General features: G+C 33.4%; 1 protein-coding gene across 1 annotated transcript; it reads left to right on the plus strand.

Moving 5' to 3' along the window:
- The first annotated feature begins 1,043 nt into the window (after nt 1–1,043).
- Nucleotides 1,044–15,642, plus strand: LOC128181329 (uncharacterized). Its single transcript, XM_052849688.1, has 19 exons — nt 1,044–1,207; nt 2,143–2,210; nt 2,670–2,743; nt 3,002–3,056; nt 3,173–3,323; nt 3,592–3,704; nt 4,291–4,417; nt 5,086–5,191; nt 5,423–5,524; nt 6,832–6,962; nt 7,584–7,692; nt 11,055–11,145; nt 11,728–11,831; nt 12,241–12,442; nt 12,822–13,013; nt 13,993–14,165; nt 14,433–14,685; nt 14,852–15,025; nt 15,347–15,642. The coding sequence occupies exons 1-19, from the start codon at nt 1,062–1,064 to the stop codon at nt 15,511–15,513; spliced, it is 2,538 nt and encodes an 845-aa protein (XP_052705648.1). The 5' UTR covers nt 1,044–1,061; the 3' UTR covers nt 15,514–15,642.
- Nucleotides 15,643–16,165: the final 523 nt, after the last annotated feature.

Genomic DNA, 16,165 nt, shown 5'->3' on the forward strand with positions numbered 1-16,165 from the left:
CTCCATTAAGCTGATTTTATCATACCTATTGTTCCTCAGGTGAGCGATGTGGCCCATGGGCCTCTTGTTTAATTACATTTAATTTTTTGAAGGGTTTAAGGACACTTTATTTTGACATTTTAACAGTGGTTTTAGTTTCATTGTTTACTGGGTATTTCTAAGGTCTATTTCTAAAGACAGCATAATGGCATAGCCTCATACCTCCTCGAAACAGTGATTAGGCCACCTTTAAAAAATGTTTGTCATCAAGCTCACTCGATCAGTGTTTTAGCTTTCAGTCCAGAAGAAAGGATTTTTTTTTCTTTTGCATCATAATAAGATGAAAAGAAGGCCTAACAAACTGGACTTAATGTATAAAACTATGTTCAGATTATGAATAAAATGGGCATGCTGGGTGCAGTACACATAGGCGTCGGAACCGGGGGGGGGGCTTATAAATAAATAAATTAAAAAACTTTTTTAATGTACATTGAATACACTTTTATTAACATGACTGAAACGGGGGATTTCAGTGAATTTATTTATTGCAGTACACAGAAATACACATAAGATTACCAATTTTAATCATTTTTTTCTTCGGGAACAAATAATTAGGAAATTCACTATCCAACAACCAAGCCCCTGTGAAGCATACTAGCTTTCTGAGGATAAGTCTAGCCCCCCCCCCCCCCCCCCCCACTTTCAATTTGCTTCCGACCCAGTGGTACATGTAATCAAAAGTATAGCAAACCTTTTTGAACATGTTAAAATGAAGAACATCACTTATAACCTATTTTACTAATTTTATCTTTGAAAATAGCATCTCTCATGACAGTTGAAGTTTGAAGGTGTTATGTGATATATCAAATATAAACCAATAAAAAAACATCTTGTTGATTCCAAAGGGTAAAATTTCAGGTAACCTTAATACACTTCGTTCTGGTATTTTTAAAAAGAAGAAAACAAATGCAAAGTCATTAACTAGTTTTCATAATTTAAAAAAAAACACATTAATCCGGAATGAGGACATAGTTATGTTCCGGTATTTAGAGAGCATAATAACCACGTGATGCAAACATAATATGGCAGCAGAAATAAAGTCGGGTCCCAAACAGGGGAATGTAAGAAAACCCGATCTTTTCAGTAAGCTAGAAGGTTTTAATGATGATGTCAATATGGCCGTGTTCATTCCCCGCGAGGACGGGGTCATTACTGTCAGTGACGACAAGTAAGTTAAAGATTTCGCTGTTCCGGAAGTTAGCGATTCCATCAACATTGTTCCAAAGTTCGACGCCTACTTTTTCAGCATCCATTGTGCATGTTTTTATGCTTAAATGACTGTCTAATTTTCATGTTTTTGAGAAAACAAGAAACTTAGAAAAGATGTAAGATAACGTTTCGAAATGTGAACGGCAATTCTAAAGGAAAGTACAAATCGATCAGCTGATTGGAAAATGACTCATTGTTTGACATTGTTTGTCACTTTTAGTCTCAGCTAAAATAACTGAAATTAAAGCATTTTACAGTTAAAGACACACTTCCTCTTCAATGCATTCTTTTATTAAATTTTGAAACAATTTGAAATAAAATGTGTGGTTCTGTGTCAACAATGGTCAATAACCATATAAACTACTATTGTATCTTAAAGAGAAAGAAAAAAATAAAATAGAAGCATAATGTCACAATGAATTGACTTCTATTAATATTCCGTACTGCCATATAAAAAAAAAATGGGACAATAGAAGTTATCAGGGGCATGGGAATACAATGTTAAGAAGGAATGTGGCAGTTTTTGCCTTGTTTTTGATAAATTGAAAACAGAGGCTACAAATTTTGAAATAATTCTTATGGAGGTTAGAGTAAGGGGCATCGTCGGATACCCACGGGTGATCGCGTCTTTTACTTACTGATAAGTAAAAGACGCGATCACCCGTGGGTATCCGACGATGGAGTAAGGGGTTGAAATCCATTTTTACCCTTCAATATGACTTTCAATCAGCTCTCAAAGAGACTATATATAGCTCTAATACAGAAATTCTAAGGCAAATAAATTTACTTTTGAAAACTCAATAGAGATTTTTTGAACAAGTAGTTGCATTTATACTGAATGCTGAATAAATAAGAGTTTTACATGGATTTTGATAAGTTTGATTTTATTTACAGAACCTTGAGGGTTTGGTTAAAACGTGACACTGGACAATATTGGCCAAGCATATGTCACACTCTGCCATGTAAGTGAAATTTTTCAAAGTCAACGTTAAGATTGTTTTTTGCTGAAAAGTCTGTGATTACTTTATTTTACTTTATAAGCATGCATAATTAAGCCCTTATTTATCTAAAGCTTCCTTTGAATTTTCAGTGTAACAAATATCATTGCTTAATTTGATCAAAGTAAATTAACATCTTTTTTTTAATAATGTAATAAGCAAAATTTTATTTGTGACAACTCTATCTCACATTTTTTCCGGAGATAAACTTCTTCGTGATGACTAATTTTGCAATCAAGGTGCAGATTATCTGAAAAATGATAAATCATAGAAATTGGTAAACTGGTTATTGGAGAAATATTTTTGTGAAGACAAGGCATCACGAACCTTGTGAAAATTTCTCACACAAGAATGGTTTACAGTTTAATGCGTAGAATAAGTTATCTTTGCCTACCATTTAACTTTAATTTCTCTGTTTGATAGCACAAGCAGCATCCTTGGCTTATAATGAAGAAACAAGGAGAACATTTATTGGATTGGACAATGGCACCATATCAGTATGTATATTTAAATTTTATTGACACAGCTAGTTGAAAACTTTTTTAAAATTTTGATTGCTCACGCATTCACAAATGAGACATAAAAACAGGGATGGAAATAATAGCCTATAAGACTGCTTGAAATAGTTGGTAGGCTGGAAGGAAATATCAACTTGTAGTTAAATATCAACTAACTTGTTTGCCTGTCGACTTATAAGTATGTCTATGAACAATTTTGCCGAGGGAGTTAACTTTTAACACTTGTCAATTTTTCAGGAATTTAACCTTGCTGAGGACTTTAACAGAATGTCTCAAACCAGAGATTACTTGGGTAAGTCAGCCAATATTGAAAAACATTTAGTCAACATTGAAGAAAAATTGAGATAGTTTGTTGTTGGTTTTACATGCGTACAAAATACAAAGTTGAGGTTTTAATCTAATTTGAAGCTCACCAAGGCCGAGTGACCTCGCTGAAGTTCTCTCTGAACTGTGAGTGGGTGCTGAGCTGTGCAAGGGACAAGTATTTTCAGTGGCACTGTTCAGAGACCGGGCGTCGCCTGGGTGGATACCAGGCCTCAGCTTGGTGTCTCTGTCTAGAGTATCCTTTCTGATGAGTTAATGATTTTATTTGCCAATTTAAACTTCTGGATCAAATTTGTGGTCAGAAAGTACTTCATTATTTTTTTTCATTTATCTAAAGATCTCCTGGTAAGTGAAATTTTGCCAATAGATACATGTATTCTATACAGTTGTTCTCAATTCAAATAAATGCATATTTGAGATACATGTATAACAAAGTATCTGTAAATTAAAATAGTATGTAAGACAAAAAATGAATATTTCACACCTTAACCACTGATGTAAAGATTTGATGAACAATCTAAATACGTCTTTGTTGGAGACTATTCGGGGCAGATATCTGTGTTAAGGATAAGCAACACAGAGTTTTCATTGATTACCACACTGAAAGGTCATTCAGGTAAGAACAGTAATATTGGTTAGGACTCATGTTTACAGGCATTTAGACTGTTTCTGCTTTCATCAGGGTCAGCCCACTCGTACACGTACTGCATTGGTGGATTCCCTCATGAATGGTAATTTTGGGAAAAAAAATTTAGAGTCTTATTCTTTACTTCTAAAATGTTATGATAATTGAATATGAAGAGGCATAGCCTCAGATATATTTAATAAAACAGGGCATTTCATTGATATATAAACTGTTTATATTGTTTGTTACATTGAAGTTGGGTAGGTACAAAAAAGTTCCAAATACTGTGGAATCATGAAAATTCAGAGTGGCCAATTTTTGCAGATTGCTTGAATTTTACAGGTTTGTGGGGAGGTAACTTTGTGTATTATCTTATATGTACCTACAAAAAGAAGTATTACTTTATAACCCTAATTTATTAATTCGTGGATGTGAGGTACCCATGAAATCCACAAAAACTGAGCCACCATGACAGTAGGTTAGGTATTGAGAAAAAAAACATGTATGGAAAAACATGAAAATCATTTAAAGTGGTTATTAGGTAGATATACTATATATACTTTCCTGCTTGATGTAGGGAGTGTGAGGAGTTTATCCTGGGATGCTGAGAGAAGTCTGCTATTCTCCGGGAGTTACGACGAGTCTGTGATTGTGTGGGACATTGGCAGTAAGAAGGGGACGGCGTTTGAACTTCAGGGACACCAGTAAGTGTCCTCATGGCTCACAGCACAGTCCTGGTCTTGCACTTGGACCACAAAACTTAGCAAGTTCACATTTGATCTCAGTAATGTTATATTTTTGGATGTCAATCAGTTTTCAGTGGATTTTGTTGAAATCAATTTTGAAGATACGTAAATTCATAGCCAATGAATATCAAATGAATACGACATTTTATTAGAAATAATGAACAAACACAATGCACAAAATTTTATATTCAACAAATATTGATGAAACAACAGTATCACTTTTAGAAAAAAGAATAAAGTGGAAAAGTAAGACTAAGATAAAACGTGAGCTTGTGACCTCGGTGTGTTGTAAAGATTTGAAAAGTTTTTAACATGTAGAAATGCAGACTCTGTTGTTTTAATTTTATATACTTTTCAGAACAGTTGAAACAATTATAGAGACTAAAAATTTTGATCATTTTCTTTTAAAGATCTTAATGTTTACATTATTGGTAATGCCATACATCTTGTATTGTACAGATCAAGTTCAAGTTTTGGAAAATTTGACATACCCCCCCCCCCCCCCCCCCCCACCCCCCACCCCGGTACATTAAGATTGCATGTACATATAGAATACAGTATAATTAACTTGTCTACTTTATTGGAACTCTTGTCCGACTGTATAATTGATAATTTTTGTTTCCTAGTGACAAGGTACAGGCCCTAGCATATGCCTCTGGGAGTAAACAACTTTTATCTGGATCTGATGAGGCGATACTTGGTATCTGGAATATGGATGTGAAAAGAATAGAGGTGCACAAATTTATTGTGTGTAATTGTCTATCGCAACATGAGAATTAATTACAAAAAGTATGTTTTATACAATTCCATCTAATGAAGAAAAATAAAATGCAAAGAATGTGTTTTATACAGCTAAAGAGCAATTTTAACAAAGTTCTAAAATTATATTAGGTATGTTTAAGCATGTACAATACAAGTTTGAGCAGAAAAATAATTTTTGCATAATTTCTGATATTTCTTAAGACCCCTAATTGGGAAGAAAGTGATTTGTGCCAAAAATGCAGTTCGCCTTTCTTCTGGAATTTCCGGCGAATGTGGGAGGAGAAGACTTTAGGTATAAGACAGGTAAGAATGACATAATATATATCCAACTATCCAATGAATAAGATTTGTTTTAAAAGTAACTAAATTTCTCATTTGACAAGAGTGTGGGCATACCTTTACTATAATGTCAATAACATTGATTTTAAGAAAAAGTTAGATTAAATTAGACACGATCTCGTTGCGAGCAACGAGTGGGTCTTCCGTCTGATTTTTGAATAGATTAGATTAAACTTATCACTTCAATATAAAATCGTAGATCTAAGCGAAAAATAGTAAAAAAAAAAAAAATTGCGGCAATCGGGGCTTGAACCCGGGTCACCTGGGCCATGTCCACGACTCTATCGACTGAGCTACTCAGACTCTCGCTTCAAAAATTTGACGCTTAATTTCTCGAGAATGCCTGAATTACATGAAAGCACCTTGTTGCGAGCAACAAGTGGATCTTTCGTTTGATTTTGAATTGATAGGGTTCAATTAAACTATTGACATTTGGTACGATTTACTATCTTTTTAACTTCCTTTTAAACTTATTTTTCAACCTACACTGCGAAATGCAGATTTCCGGAAAACCTCATTTTTAAACTTCAATATCTCTGCAATGCGTTGTCCAATTTTAAAACGGTTTTCAGTTTTGTATTCAGTACAAAAATGTCAACAAAACACATATGCTTTAAATTCCAAAAATCGAAATATTAGTATCACTTCCGGTGACGACCGGAAGTGACGGACGACCTGCTCATATTAAAATTTGATAAGTTTAAAACATATTCTGATGGGAAAAAAATTGTAGATTATTTCATTTAAAAAAATTTTAAAACACAATTTTCCAAAAATGCTGTTTGAGCGGACCGGAAGTGATGGACGATCGTAGTTTTACCTGATCGGCCCTAGATATTCAAAAATCTATCATTCCTGAAACTTTCAATTTTCTATCTTTAATCGTTTTTGCGAAAAAGGGAGGACAAGACCACTTTTTTCAAAAAGAAAAACGAATATAACGGCCGACCGGAAGTGACGTCATCAACAAAAATGTACATGATAAAAGACCTTGATATTTTGTATTATTCGTGAAATTTTCATAAAAATCCATTGAAGCATATTTGAGATATTTGAGTTTTAAGAAAAATGTTAAGAAAAAAAAGAATAATAATAGTGAAAAATAGAGAAAAAGAAACCCAACAAAAACAATAGGGTCTTCCGTTGGAAACGGAAGACCCTAATTAGAAACAAAGTACACATTAAATTACTGGCTCATATTTTCTGTGATTTTCTAGATTTTTTTTAATACAGTGTCTGCATGGCTCATGTTCAATATTTTTGTCCTTCAGCATCACTGTAGAAAATGTGGAAAAGCTGTTTGTAACAAATGTAGTGCCAAAAAATCCACAATTCCTCCTTTGGGGTATGAATACGAAGTACGGGTTTGTGACGATTGCTTTTCCACCATCACAGACGAAGAGTAAGAAATAGTCCTTTTTTCTTAGTAGTTTAAGATTATTCCAACTGCTATTATAATAATAACAATTCAGTATTTTGTGAAGTATTCTAAAAATATCAAAGTAAAATTTACTTTTTGGAAGAAATGTTAACAAGAAATTGTATTCATGATGAAAATTAAGTTTTGAAATGTATCCTCCAATATTTTGAAATTAAATATTTTTTTTAAATCAACTAATTGAAGTTTATTTTAACCCAACTAACCTAAAAAAAAAAACAACAACAATATTTCATCTCAAACCAAGCAGAAATTAGGTTAATTGTTCATAAACATTGTCAGAAAGACCGTTGCTTCTTTTGTTATGATGGGGTCAGATAATGATAAGGTGAGGGGTTCGGGAGAGGGAAAGGATAAATTAATTATAAAGTAAGAATACAGTAAAACATAATTATAGCAAACACGCTTATAATGAACTGATGTTTAACTGCAAAGTGATTTTCATTACTTGACTTTATTACATGTTGTAAACATGGCGGATATAACGAATTATGCTTATAGCAAAGCAAATTGCTGTCCCTGGCACTTTGTTATAGGCATGTTTTACTGTTGTTTATATTTCATTATTTTATTTCTTTTTAATAGGAAAGCTCCACTGGCCACTTTTCATGATGTCAAACATCAAGTTATTTACATGAATTTAGACCAAACCCGCAAGAGACTGTTGACTGTGGGCAGAGACAGGGTTGTTAAGGTAGCTTATCATTAATCATGGTGAAATGATGCCAAGTATGATGATGTTAATAATAATAATGATGATGAGGATGATGATGAGGATGATGAGGATGATGATGAGGATGATGATGATGATGATGATGATGATGATGATGATGATGATGATGATGATGATGATGATGATGATATAAAATTTGTTTAGTATTTAGATGATCAGAAATTTGAAAAACAATTAATTGCTGAAGTTTTAATGATATGAACTGCAATATTGAAAATTATGAATTTAAAAATTTTGCCTAAATCAGTAATGCTCTGTTTAATCTTTTTGCAGTTATGGGATGTTAGCACAGTGCTACACTGAGAAGAAACAAAGAATTAGAGATTGTTTTTTTCACATACATGTAGTTCTTTTATGACTATTGCACCAAGCTCTTGTTGTTTTACTGACATTTTCTGATGCGTTGATTGTGATATAAAGTAATGTATTCATCACCCCAGTTGTACTGTGTGTTAAAAATATGACTGCTGTACAAAGTATAGTTGTTCACAATAGTAATGTCCAACTACCATTTATACACATGAAAGTTGTGCAATACTCATTCCATGTACGTTTGGTCAGATCTTTGCATCTGATCTTTATCAAAGCTGTATTAAGATATTAGTGCTCAGAATAATATCAATTCTGCTACAAGTTGGTCAAAGGGAAAACTAATGTGATATTAAAGGGCTGAATGATCATTGTCATTTTAGGACTCTTCTAACCTCCTGGAAAGAAGAGTTCAGAATTCTTCTTTCTGGGAGGTTAAAACAACTGCCGTCTATGGAAATACATTTTTGTATAGAAGACATATTAAAATTAGATTATATTTTTGTGCTTTAAATTGTGGATTCTTTATTCAATTTAAACTGTAGATAAATTGTATTTAATTGTGTGTTTGATGATGAGTTGACCATTAGGCAGTCCCATTTAGTGCTTATGACTTGATTTGTTATTCTAACTTATTGACCAATCCTAAACAAAGACGGGACCCATTTAAGAAAAACCAACTTTGCATTGCAGATATCTTCTAGTGCTATAAAGATTTACTGTTATATATGAAAAGGTAAATTGTTGTTGTAAATTAAATAATTCAAATAACAATGTGTCATGTACAGTATGTTTTGAATAACAATTGTAAATCATTGGACAACCTTTTTGTGTTTTTGTGTGAGGCTATAGATGTTAATTGTTTGATGTGAATATACAAAAGTGAATAGATTGAACAAGTTATATTGTTGTTATTGTTGTAATCTACATACTGTAAGATATGAGCTTTATTTAAACACCAACTGTTGCTATGCTATCTGTGTGTATATAAAAATATGCATCCCCCCAGCAAATTTTGAGAACTCACTTTCATGCATTTGGAATTTCATTATCACTTATACTTAAAAATATAAATTGTATGTGATATCACAATGATGTTTCACATATATTCTAATAAGACCATAGCATTAGAAATAAAGTGTTAAATTTTGTTAACATTAAGTGAGTTGCCGATTGTATCAAATGTTACAATGTACGTAATTGTTTTTTAGCTCTTATATAAGACACAGTGCTGATGTTACAAGTCCACAAAATGCCTTGATAAAAGTTGATATCATAGTGAATAGTGATGAATGTGTCTGTTTATATTTATCACATCATCACATACTGAAAATTGAAATGTTAGACCTCCTCCCACCTTTCAACATAAAAAACCTGTTCTTGAGGGTCGTTGTTGAATGCTTGTATTAGTGTTGTTGTTTTTTTTTTCAAATTACATTTAAAACTTACTTACCAAAATACTACAATACTTGATAAGTAGCATTTTTTAACCAACATATTTTATAAGTACTATCATGGTTAATACAACATTGTATTGAGGGTTTTGCAAAATAAACAATATTCAATTCTTGAAAGAAAAAAGCATTTGTTGTAATGAATCAACTGTACAGAAACAGAAAGAAGTACAGTAAAACGCAGTTAGAAAGAAACGCCGGGAAAAGGAAGCAATTCATATTCATTATAACCGTTTTTTGTTTTACCCGATTAGTTTAACGAACAATTTTAAGATTGACAGAGGAGTAAAACTTAATTCGCTGTAAGTGGGGCTGCTATAACTACCTCTTACTGTAAGTGTAAATTGTGTCCAGTGTATGAATAATTAAGCGCTAACTGTGGTCAACGATGCGTGAATTTCGCAAAGAAAGGTATCTTCATTTATGATTTATTCAGAAATAAGCCATCTCTGACTTTCAGATCCAGTTCTGAATGACCTATCATAACTTTAATTCAAGTTAAAGGGGCATGGTCACGATTTTGGTCAAATTTTATTTTTCTGTTTTTATTATTTACAATGCTTTAGGAATGCGTTTCTAATGATCAAATTAAATTTGGGTGCCAGTCGATTAGTTTTAAGCAAGATACATGGCTCACAATTCTTCGTCATGTAAACTAGGCTCGTGCCCTGTTTTTGTTTACATAGGTTCAATACACCAGTAAAAAATCTTTTCCAAGCTGATTTGTCTATCTTTTTATTCATTTTAGGCAGAAATAAACAGTTACTAACGATTAACACATTCATTTTAGGTCTACAACTGGAATTTTCACTTCAACATTCAAAATGTGAACAAAAGCTTTGTTTACACAGCGAAGAATTGTAAGCTCTGTAACTCGCTTATAACTCATCAAATGACAATCAAATGGTTGCCTATTAAAAATGCCTTATTGAAGCATTGTCAACATTAAAATCGAAAAAATAAATCTTGACCATGCCCCTTTAAAGAGATATGATGAAAGTGAAATTATGATTGGATTGTACGCATCCTTATTTTTTAAAAATCATCTTTTTCACGAAAAGGTCCTTCTTACTGGAGACGTGCCGTAGGCTTAAAAATATATTTGTTTTTATTTAGAGATATGTCATTATATTACTTTTATAAGAGATATCTTTAAATAAACTTGAAATCTTCCACATAAAAATAAATGAAATTAAATCTCTTTAACAGATGATTAAACAAAATTAACCAAATGTTACTTTTTAATTAATAAAACTTAAAAGAAAAATGTCTTTTTTCATATAAACACCCTTTAAATACGCTAGTGCACTTACTATATAGTACATGTATATCGTTATTTTAAATGTTGAATACAATAGAGTAATATTTCAAAAAATATTATAATTTAATGAAAAAAAGAAACAAAAATGATTTTAAAACAATGAGTTACAGAAAACAAGATTTAAATGATCATTTTAATTATCACTATTAATTTAACTACCAACAGCCAGATGATGCACATTGTTTTATAGATCTCTCGCTTTATCACATAGATAAATGATTAGAACTATATTAGTATAGATATTCATACCGGCTAATCATGGGTATATGACTTATGACCGATACTTTATCTTGTCACCATGCAGTCATGTGGAAGGGGGACCACATCCGGGTGTTTGTAAATTACTTCGAATCGTAACTCTGAAACCGTCCAAGATCTGAAAATAATGACACTAAAAATGTGGACTTCTCTAATCCTACTTGGGATAGCACTAACATCTAGTAAGTTTTAAATCAAAATTGCTTCAAAATTGAGATACAAGTATTATTCAGACACAGTTCAAAGTATCACGTTAAGATAGCAATTATTGTAAACCTGTCATCAAATGAAATCGTTTGAAATACTAACTGCCTAGAGTTTGCATATCGGATTCTTGAATTTTTATTTTTTATTTTCGACAATCGTAGTCAAATTGGTGTATCATTTAGCCCCCCCCCCTCCCAAACAGAGATTCTGCACTATGGGCAAATCTTTGAAAAGCCAAATACATGTCCATGTAAATAATAAATACGAGTTGATGAACCACTAATTAGTATGACTTAGTCTCTTTTTGGAGCATCAAATCCTGTTGTCCCTTAGAGTGTTCTTTTTTGACGATGAGCGTGTGTAGACTCCATTGCCCAACACGGAATAGGAATGTACAGAAAATTTCCATGGAAATGAATAAAGTTAATTTTGAAATTCTTTTACCAGCTACAGCAATTACTAATTTCCAGTTCCCAAGTGAAACCCCGTGTATAATCTTTGATACATCACTTCAAATCAGTGTCATTGGAGTTTTTAAATCCGGTCCAGAGGTGAGTAATTGTTTATAGAAATTTCAAAATTTATGAACAATGAACTCTGTTATAAATAATAAATTTTCGTAAAATTCGTATTGCAACTTTCCAGTATCGTTTCCCAAAAGATCGACATAGTGTTTAAAACACGACATTTGTTAATTTACTTATTAAAAAAATAGCTTTCAAGAAATAACTTTGAAGCACGACTGGTAGGAAAGACCTTCAACCTTTGCCAAATACTGTCATTGACCTCTGTCCTTTCAATATATTAAATATGAAGTCTTGCAAAGTTCAAAAGATATGTATGCCCATTGAGCAGATATGCATGCATTGACAAATTGCATGATGAATAAAGCAAACAGATAAATAGAGATCAAAAGAGTACAAAATATTAAACTCATGAAGTACTTGAATTTGACCACAGGCAAAACAGATCGAGCTGGACAAGAAAGCCGTGGTCATGAACAGCAGCTATTGCGATGATGGGAACTCGTCCAGTATCGACTTTTTTTTGGAGGGAGGGGTGGGGCTCACCGTCCAGTTCCTGAAACTGAACGACTCCGTAAAAATGATGCCATCCATATCGTTCGTCCCGGGAATTATTTTCAATGCTACATCTGATACCAGTAAGTACATGTAGCAAGTACATGTATACACATTGGATGCTTAACCACCCATGTACTGCTAACGCACAGATAGATATGAAGATGTTCTTTAAATATAGTTAACATCAATGTTGAAAATAATGCAATAATCCAAATAATGCACTGGTATAAATCCGCGTCCTTCTAAAGTACAGTACCCATTAAAATGAAAATGAAACGTCATTATAAAGATATCGACTGAAACTTCCAATCAACAATCTATCAATAAGTCTGTTAACATTTATAGTATTGAAGATTATCATATTCAAACTGTTTCTATTTTGTTACGTGGCTTGTTCATGAAGGCTGAACGGTCCTCAAGATGTTCATTAACTTCGCCGTCTTCAACTGATTTTCACAGATAACGTGATACTGCATAGCACCATGGGCAAGCTCCTGCCCCCAGCTAACGTGTCCTACTCCTGTTACACGGGGGACACGCCCATCGTGATGACGAACGGAAGCAGTGCCAATATCTCCTACCACGGCATCATCTCCCTCACACAACTACGGGTGCAGGCCTTCGACATCAAAAATGGGGACCTCAGTCCAGGTGTCGCAAAAGCGCCATACTTTAATTTTGTCTGTTTGTCTTTTAACGTTAAGATGTTATTGGTTGTCATAAAGGGGATTATCACTAGCGTTGGAAAAATCAGACATTGGGGTTGGTTTTGATAGTTTGACAATATTAACTTTTAATTCTTCCTAGGTCTAGTATACTGACTGTAGAAAATAAGAGTAAATCGGGGTTATATTTTTAATATATCTTGTAAACTTGTTGTACGTGAGCTTCCCATTCATAAAATCATTAGGATCTTGCTTTTATGGCCCAGCACAGTTTAGTACTTATTGTTATTTATTAAACTGACGTAAGGTTTATGGTTTTATATATATGCATCAAAGAATAAACTAGCGTTAACAAAAGTTTTCAATCATTTTAGACAACCTTAAAGCATCTGAAAACATTTAAAACAGTTAAAACAACCAATAGAATACATCAAGATATTTTATCTTTTCATGTTTAAATATTTTCCATATTACACCAGTAACTTTAAAGAATTAGAAGTTTTTTTTTGGTTTTCCCGCCCCAATGCAATTGTCATTTCATTTCTTTTGTACTTGCACTTCATAAGAACAATAAACACGAAAAAAAAACACCCAAACAACAACAACAACAACAACAACAAACAAACAAACAAAAAACAATGTTTATTTTTTGCATTTTCGTTATTGCATTACAGAAAGTAACACACTATTTGCAATATCTAACATCAATAATGTCATATATGCTAAAGAGTACATTATCATTATACCGGTATACTTGATAAGAACCTTATCAAGTACCGATTACTACAACCATACACTTTAAACTTTCCCTTGCAAAGTTTGGACGCCAGAATGAATACAATACGAACACGACTAACCGACAAAACCTTAAGCCCCGCCCCTTACTCTTATTGGTATTTCCACAAAAGAAAACATTCTTATTCTAATCCACCGAGTTCAACCTAAATAAATTATATTTACTGCAGGTGAGAGTTGTGACATCACCCCCGTCACCAGCGTCGCCCCTCCCATCAAACCCGTGACCCCAACCCCCGGTAACCCTCCTGTACAAACCTACTCGGTGAAAAGCGGCAACACCGACTGTATCGTACTGCAGGCTGGAATAGAGTTCAACATACCCTACACGAGTAATGGAGCGGTAAGTACACATGTATTAAACCGCGTTCTTCTCACGTACCCATAAAATGAAAATAACGCTTCAATATTAAAATATCGACTAAAACTCCCAATCAACAGTCTATCAATCAGTCTGTTAATGAATGAAAAAATATGGAATACATTATATTCAAGAGTTTTATTTTCTATTTCTGCCTTTTTAAATTATAAGCAATATCGTATAATGTGATTACATTTTACATGTACTACTTCCTCAGCAGTTCCACATCTAAATTTCCTATATTTTCAGCGTTTGACAAAGACCATTGGTGTGCCCAACAACACCCGGGTTGTGGGTATGTGTGGTGGGGGCGTGGCCACCACTCAGTCTCTCTCCCTGATGTTTTACGGGGACTGGATCATGAACTTTATCTTCTCGCACGCTCTGTCGGACTCCTCGCCCCGGCGCCCATTGCTGCTAGACGGTACTATGTATGGGATAAAGGAAATATCCCTGGAGTATAACATATCTTCTTATTTATTCCCTGACGCCGATGCAAAAGGTAAGCAAGAGCATATTTTCCCCTTGCTTTAGATAATTAGATTTGATTTACATCCTTCTAGAAGAAGTCAAGTTGACAGTCATTGAAAAACCATTAAAATTTTTCATTTTTGAAAAATGTCGGAACGATAGGATTATTGTTTGAAAGACACGTGGATGTATTTCAGACGAGAAACTGTTGTCTAAGATAGTGTACAAGACCCCCGAGTACCCGACCTCACTGGGGACCAGCTACAGGTGTCAGCCACCGACCATTGTTGACGTGCAAGGGATCACGACCAGAATGACGTCATTTCAATATTTGGCTTTCGGGAACCAAACCACGTCATCCTTTGACCCGAGTATGTTCCTTTTAGTAAAATTGATGCAACATAAAGAGTACATAACTTTGCTAGTTCAACATCTTTAATCATCTTTTATGTATATATTACAAATAAAATTGCCAGATGTGTATAATGTGCATGTCTACATGAACGCTTACTAATTGAAAACATAATTATATAAACATTTGAATTTCATGATCATCAATTCAAAAACATCAAATTTGTGTTCTGTATTTTGTGGGTACAAATTTTAATTAAACTTTTTAAACTGTGTGATGATTTTGCATGTAATTGCCAAAAAAAATCTTAATTCCATGGTCACGATTTTGTTTGCTTCAGATACGGTGACTGACTGCCCAGCCATCACCCCTTTCGCCACCGACGACGATGACCACACAGGGACCATCGTGGGCGTGGTCATCGCTGTCTTCTTCATTCTCATGGTTCTCGTTGGAATCTACATTTACAGGAGAAGAGGAAAGGTGTCATATGAACAAGTGTATTAACTTATCATGGTGTTAATAAAATTTTTGGGTGAATGTGTGAGTAATAATTCAGACTACGTTGAAATGTTTCATGAAATACTGTATGAAAAGACAGATTGTTGTTTAATAAAACCCGTACCTCCTCCCATATTTGTGTGTTTTCTTCACGTTTCAATAAACTGGCAGAAAATTTGAGATATAAACAGTAAAATATATGATTGTCCCAGCAGTGAACATAAGGAAATAAAAAAGAAAAAGACGCTAATCAGGTGACCAACAATGCTTTGGTAAAAGATTCTTCCTATATATGTAATCAAGGTTCATACTTCGCAAGAAGTTAGCTCATAATTGGTCCGTACGAAAAACAAATAGGGCCACATAAAAGATATCTCGTGATAACGAGAAAATATCTCGTTATTATGAGAAAAGATCTCGTTATAACGGGCTAATCATCTCGTTATTACGAGAAAAGATCTCGTTATTTTGAGATAATTATTTCGTTATTACGAAAAGATCTCGTTTATTATAACTTATTATAACTTATAATTATGAGAAAATATCTTGTTATAATAAATTACACAGTAGTTATTATTTGATGTTTTATTCTAAAAACTACATATATAATGAGTGTTCCTCGTTCGTCAGATCTAGATCTCCAGTGCAAGTTGATTGG

The sequence above is a fragment of the Crassostrea angulata genome, chromosome 4 (assembly GCF_025612915.1).
Source record: "Crassostrea angulata isolate pt1a10 chromosome 4, ASM2561291v2, whole genome shotgun sequence".
In the NCBI taxonomy this organism is placed as follows: Eukaryota; Metazoa; Mollusca; class Bivalvia; order Ostreida; family Ostreidae; genus Magallana; species Magallana angulata.

What these genes read in the sequence shown, in the direction of transcription:
- LOC128181329 (XM_052849688.1), top strand. Translation starts at nt 1,062, where the DNA reads ATGGCAGCAGAAATAAAGTCGGGTCCCAAACAGGGGAATGTAAGAAAA. An exon ending in TCAAACCAGAGATTACTTGG is followed by an intron (nt 3,057 to 3,172) that starts GTAAGTCAGCCA and finishes TCTAATTTGAAG; the next exon opens with CTCACCAAGGCCGAGTGACC. An exon ending in TTTTTAAATCCGGTCCAGAG is followed by an intron (nt 11,832 to 12,240) that starts GTGAGTAATTGT and finishes ATTTGACCACAG; the next exon opens with GCAAAACAGATCGAGCTGGA.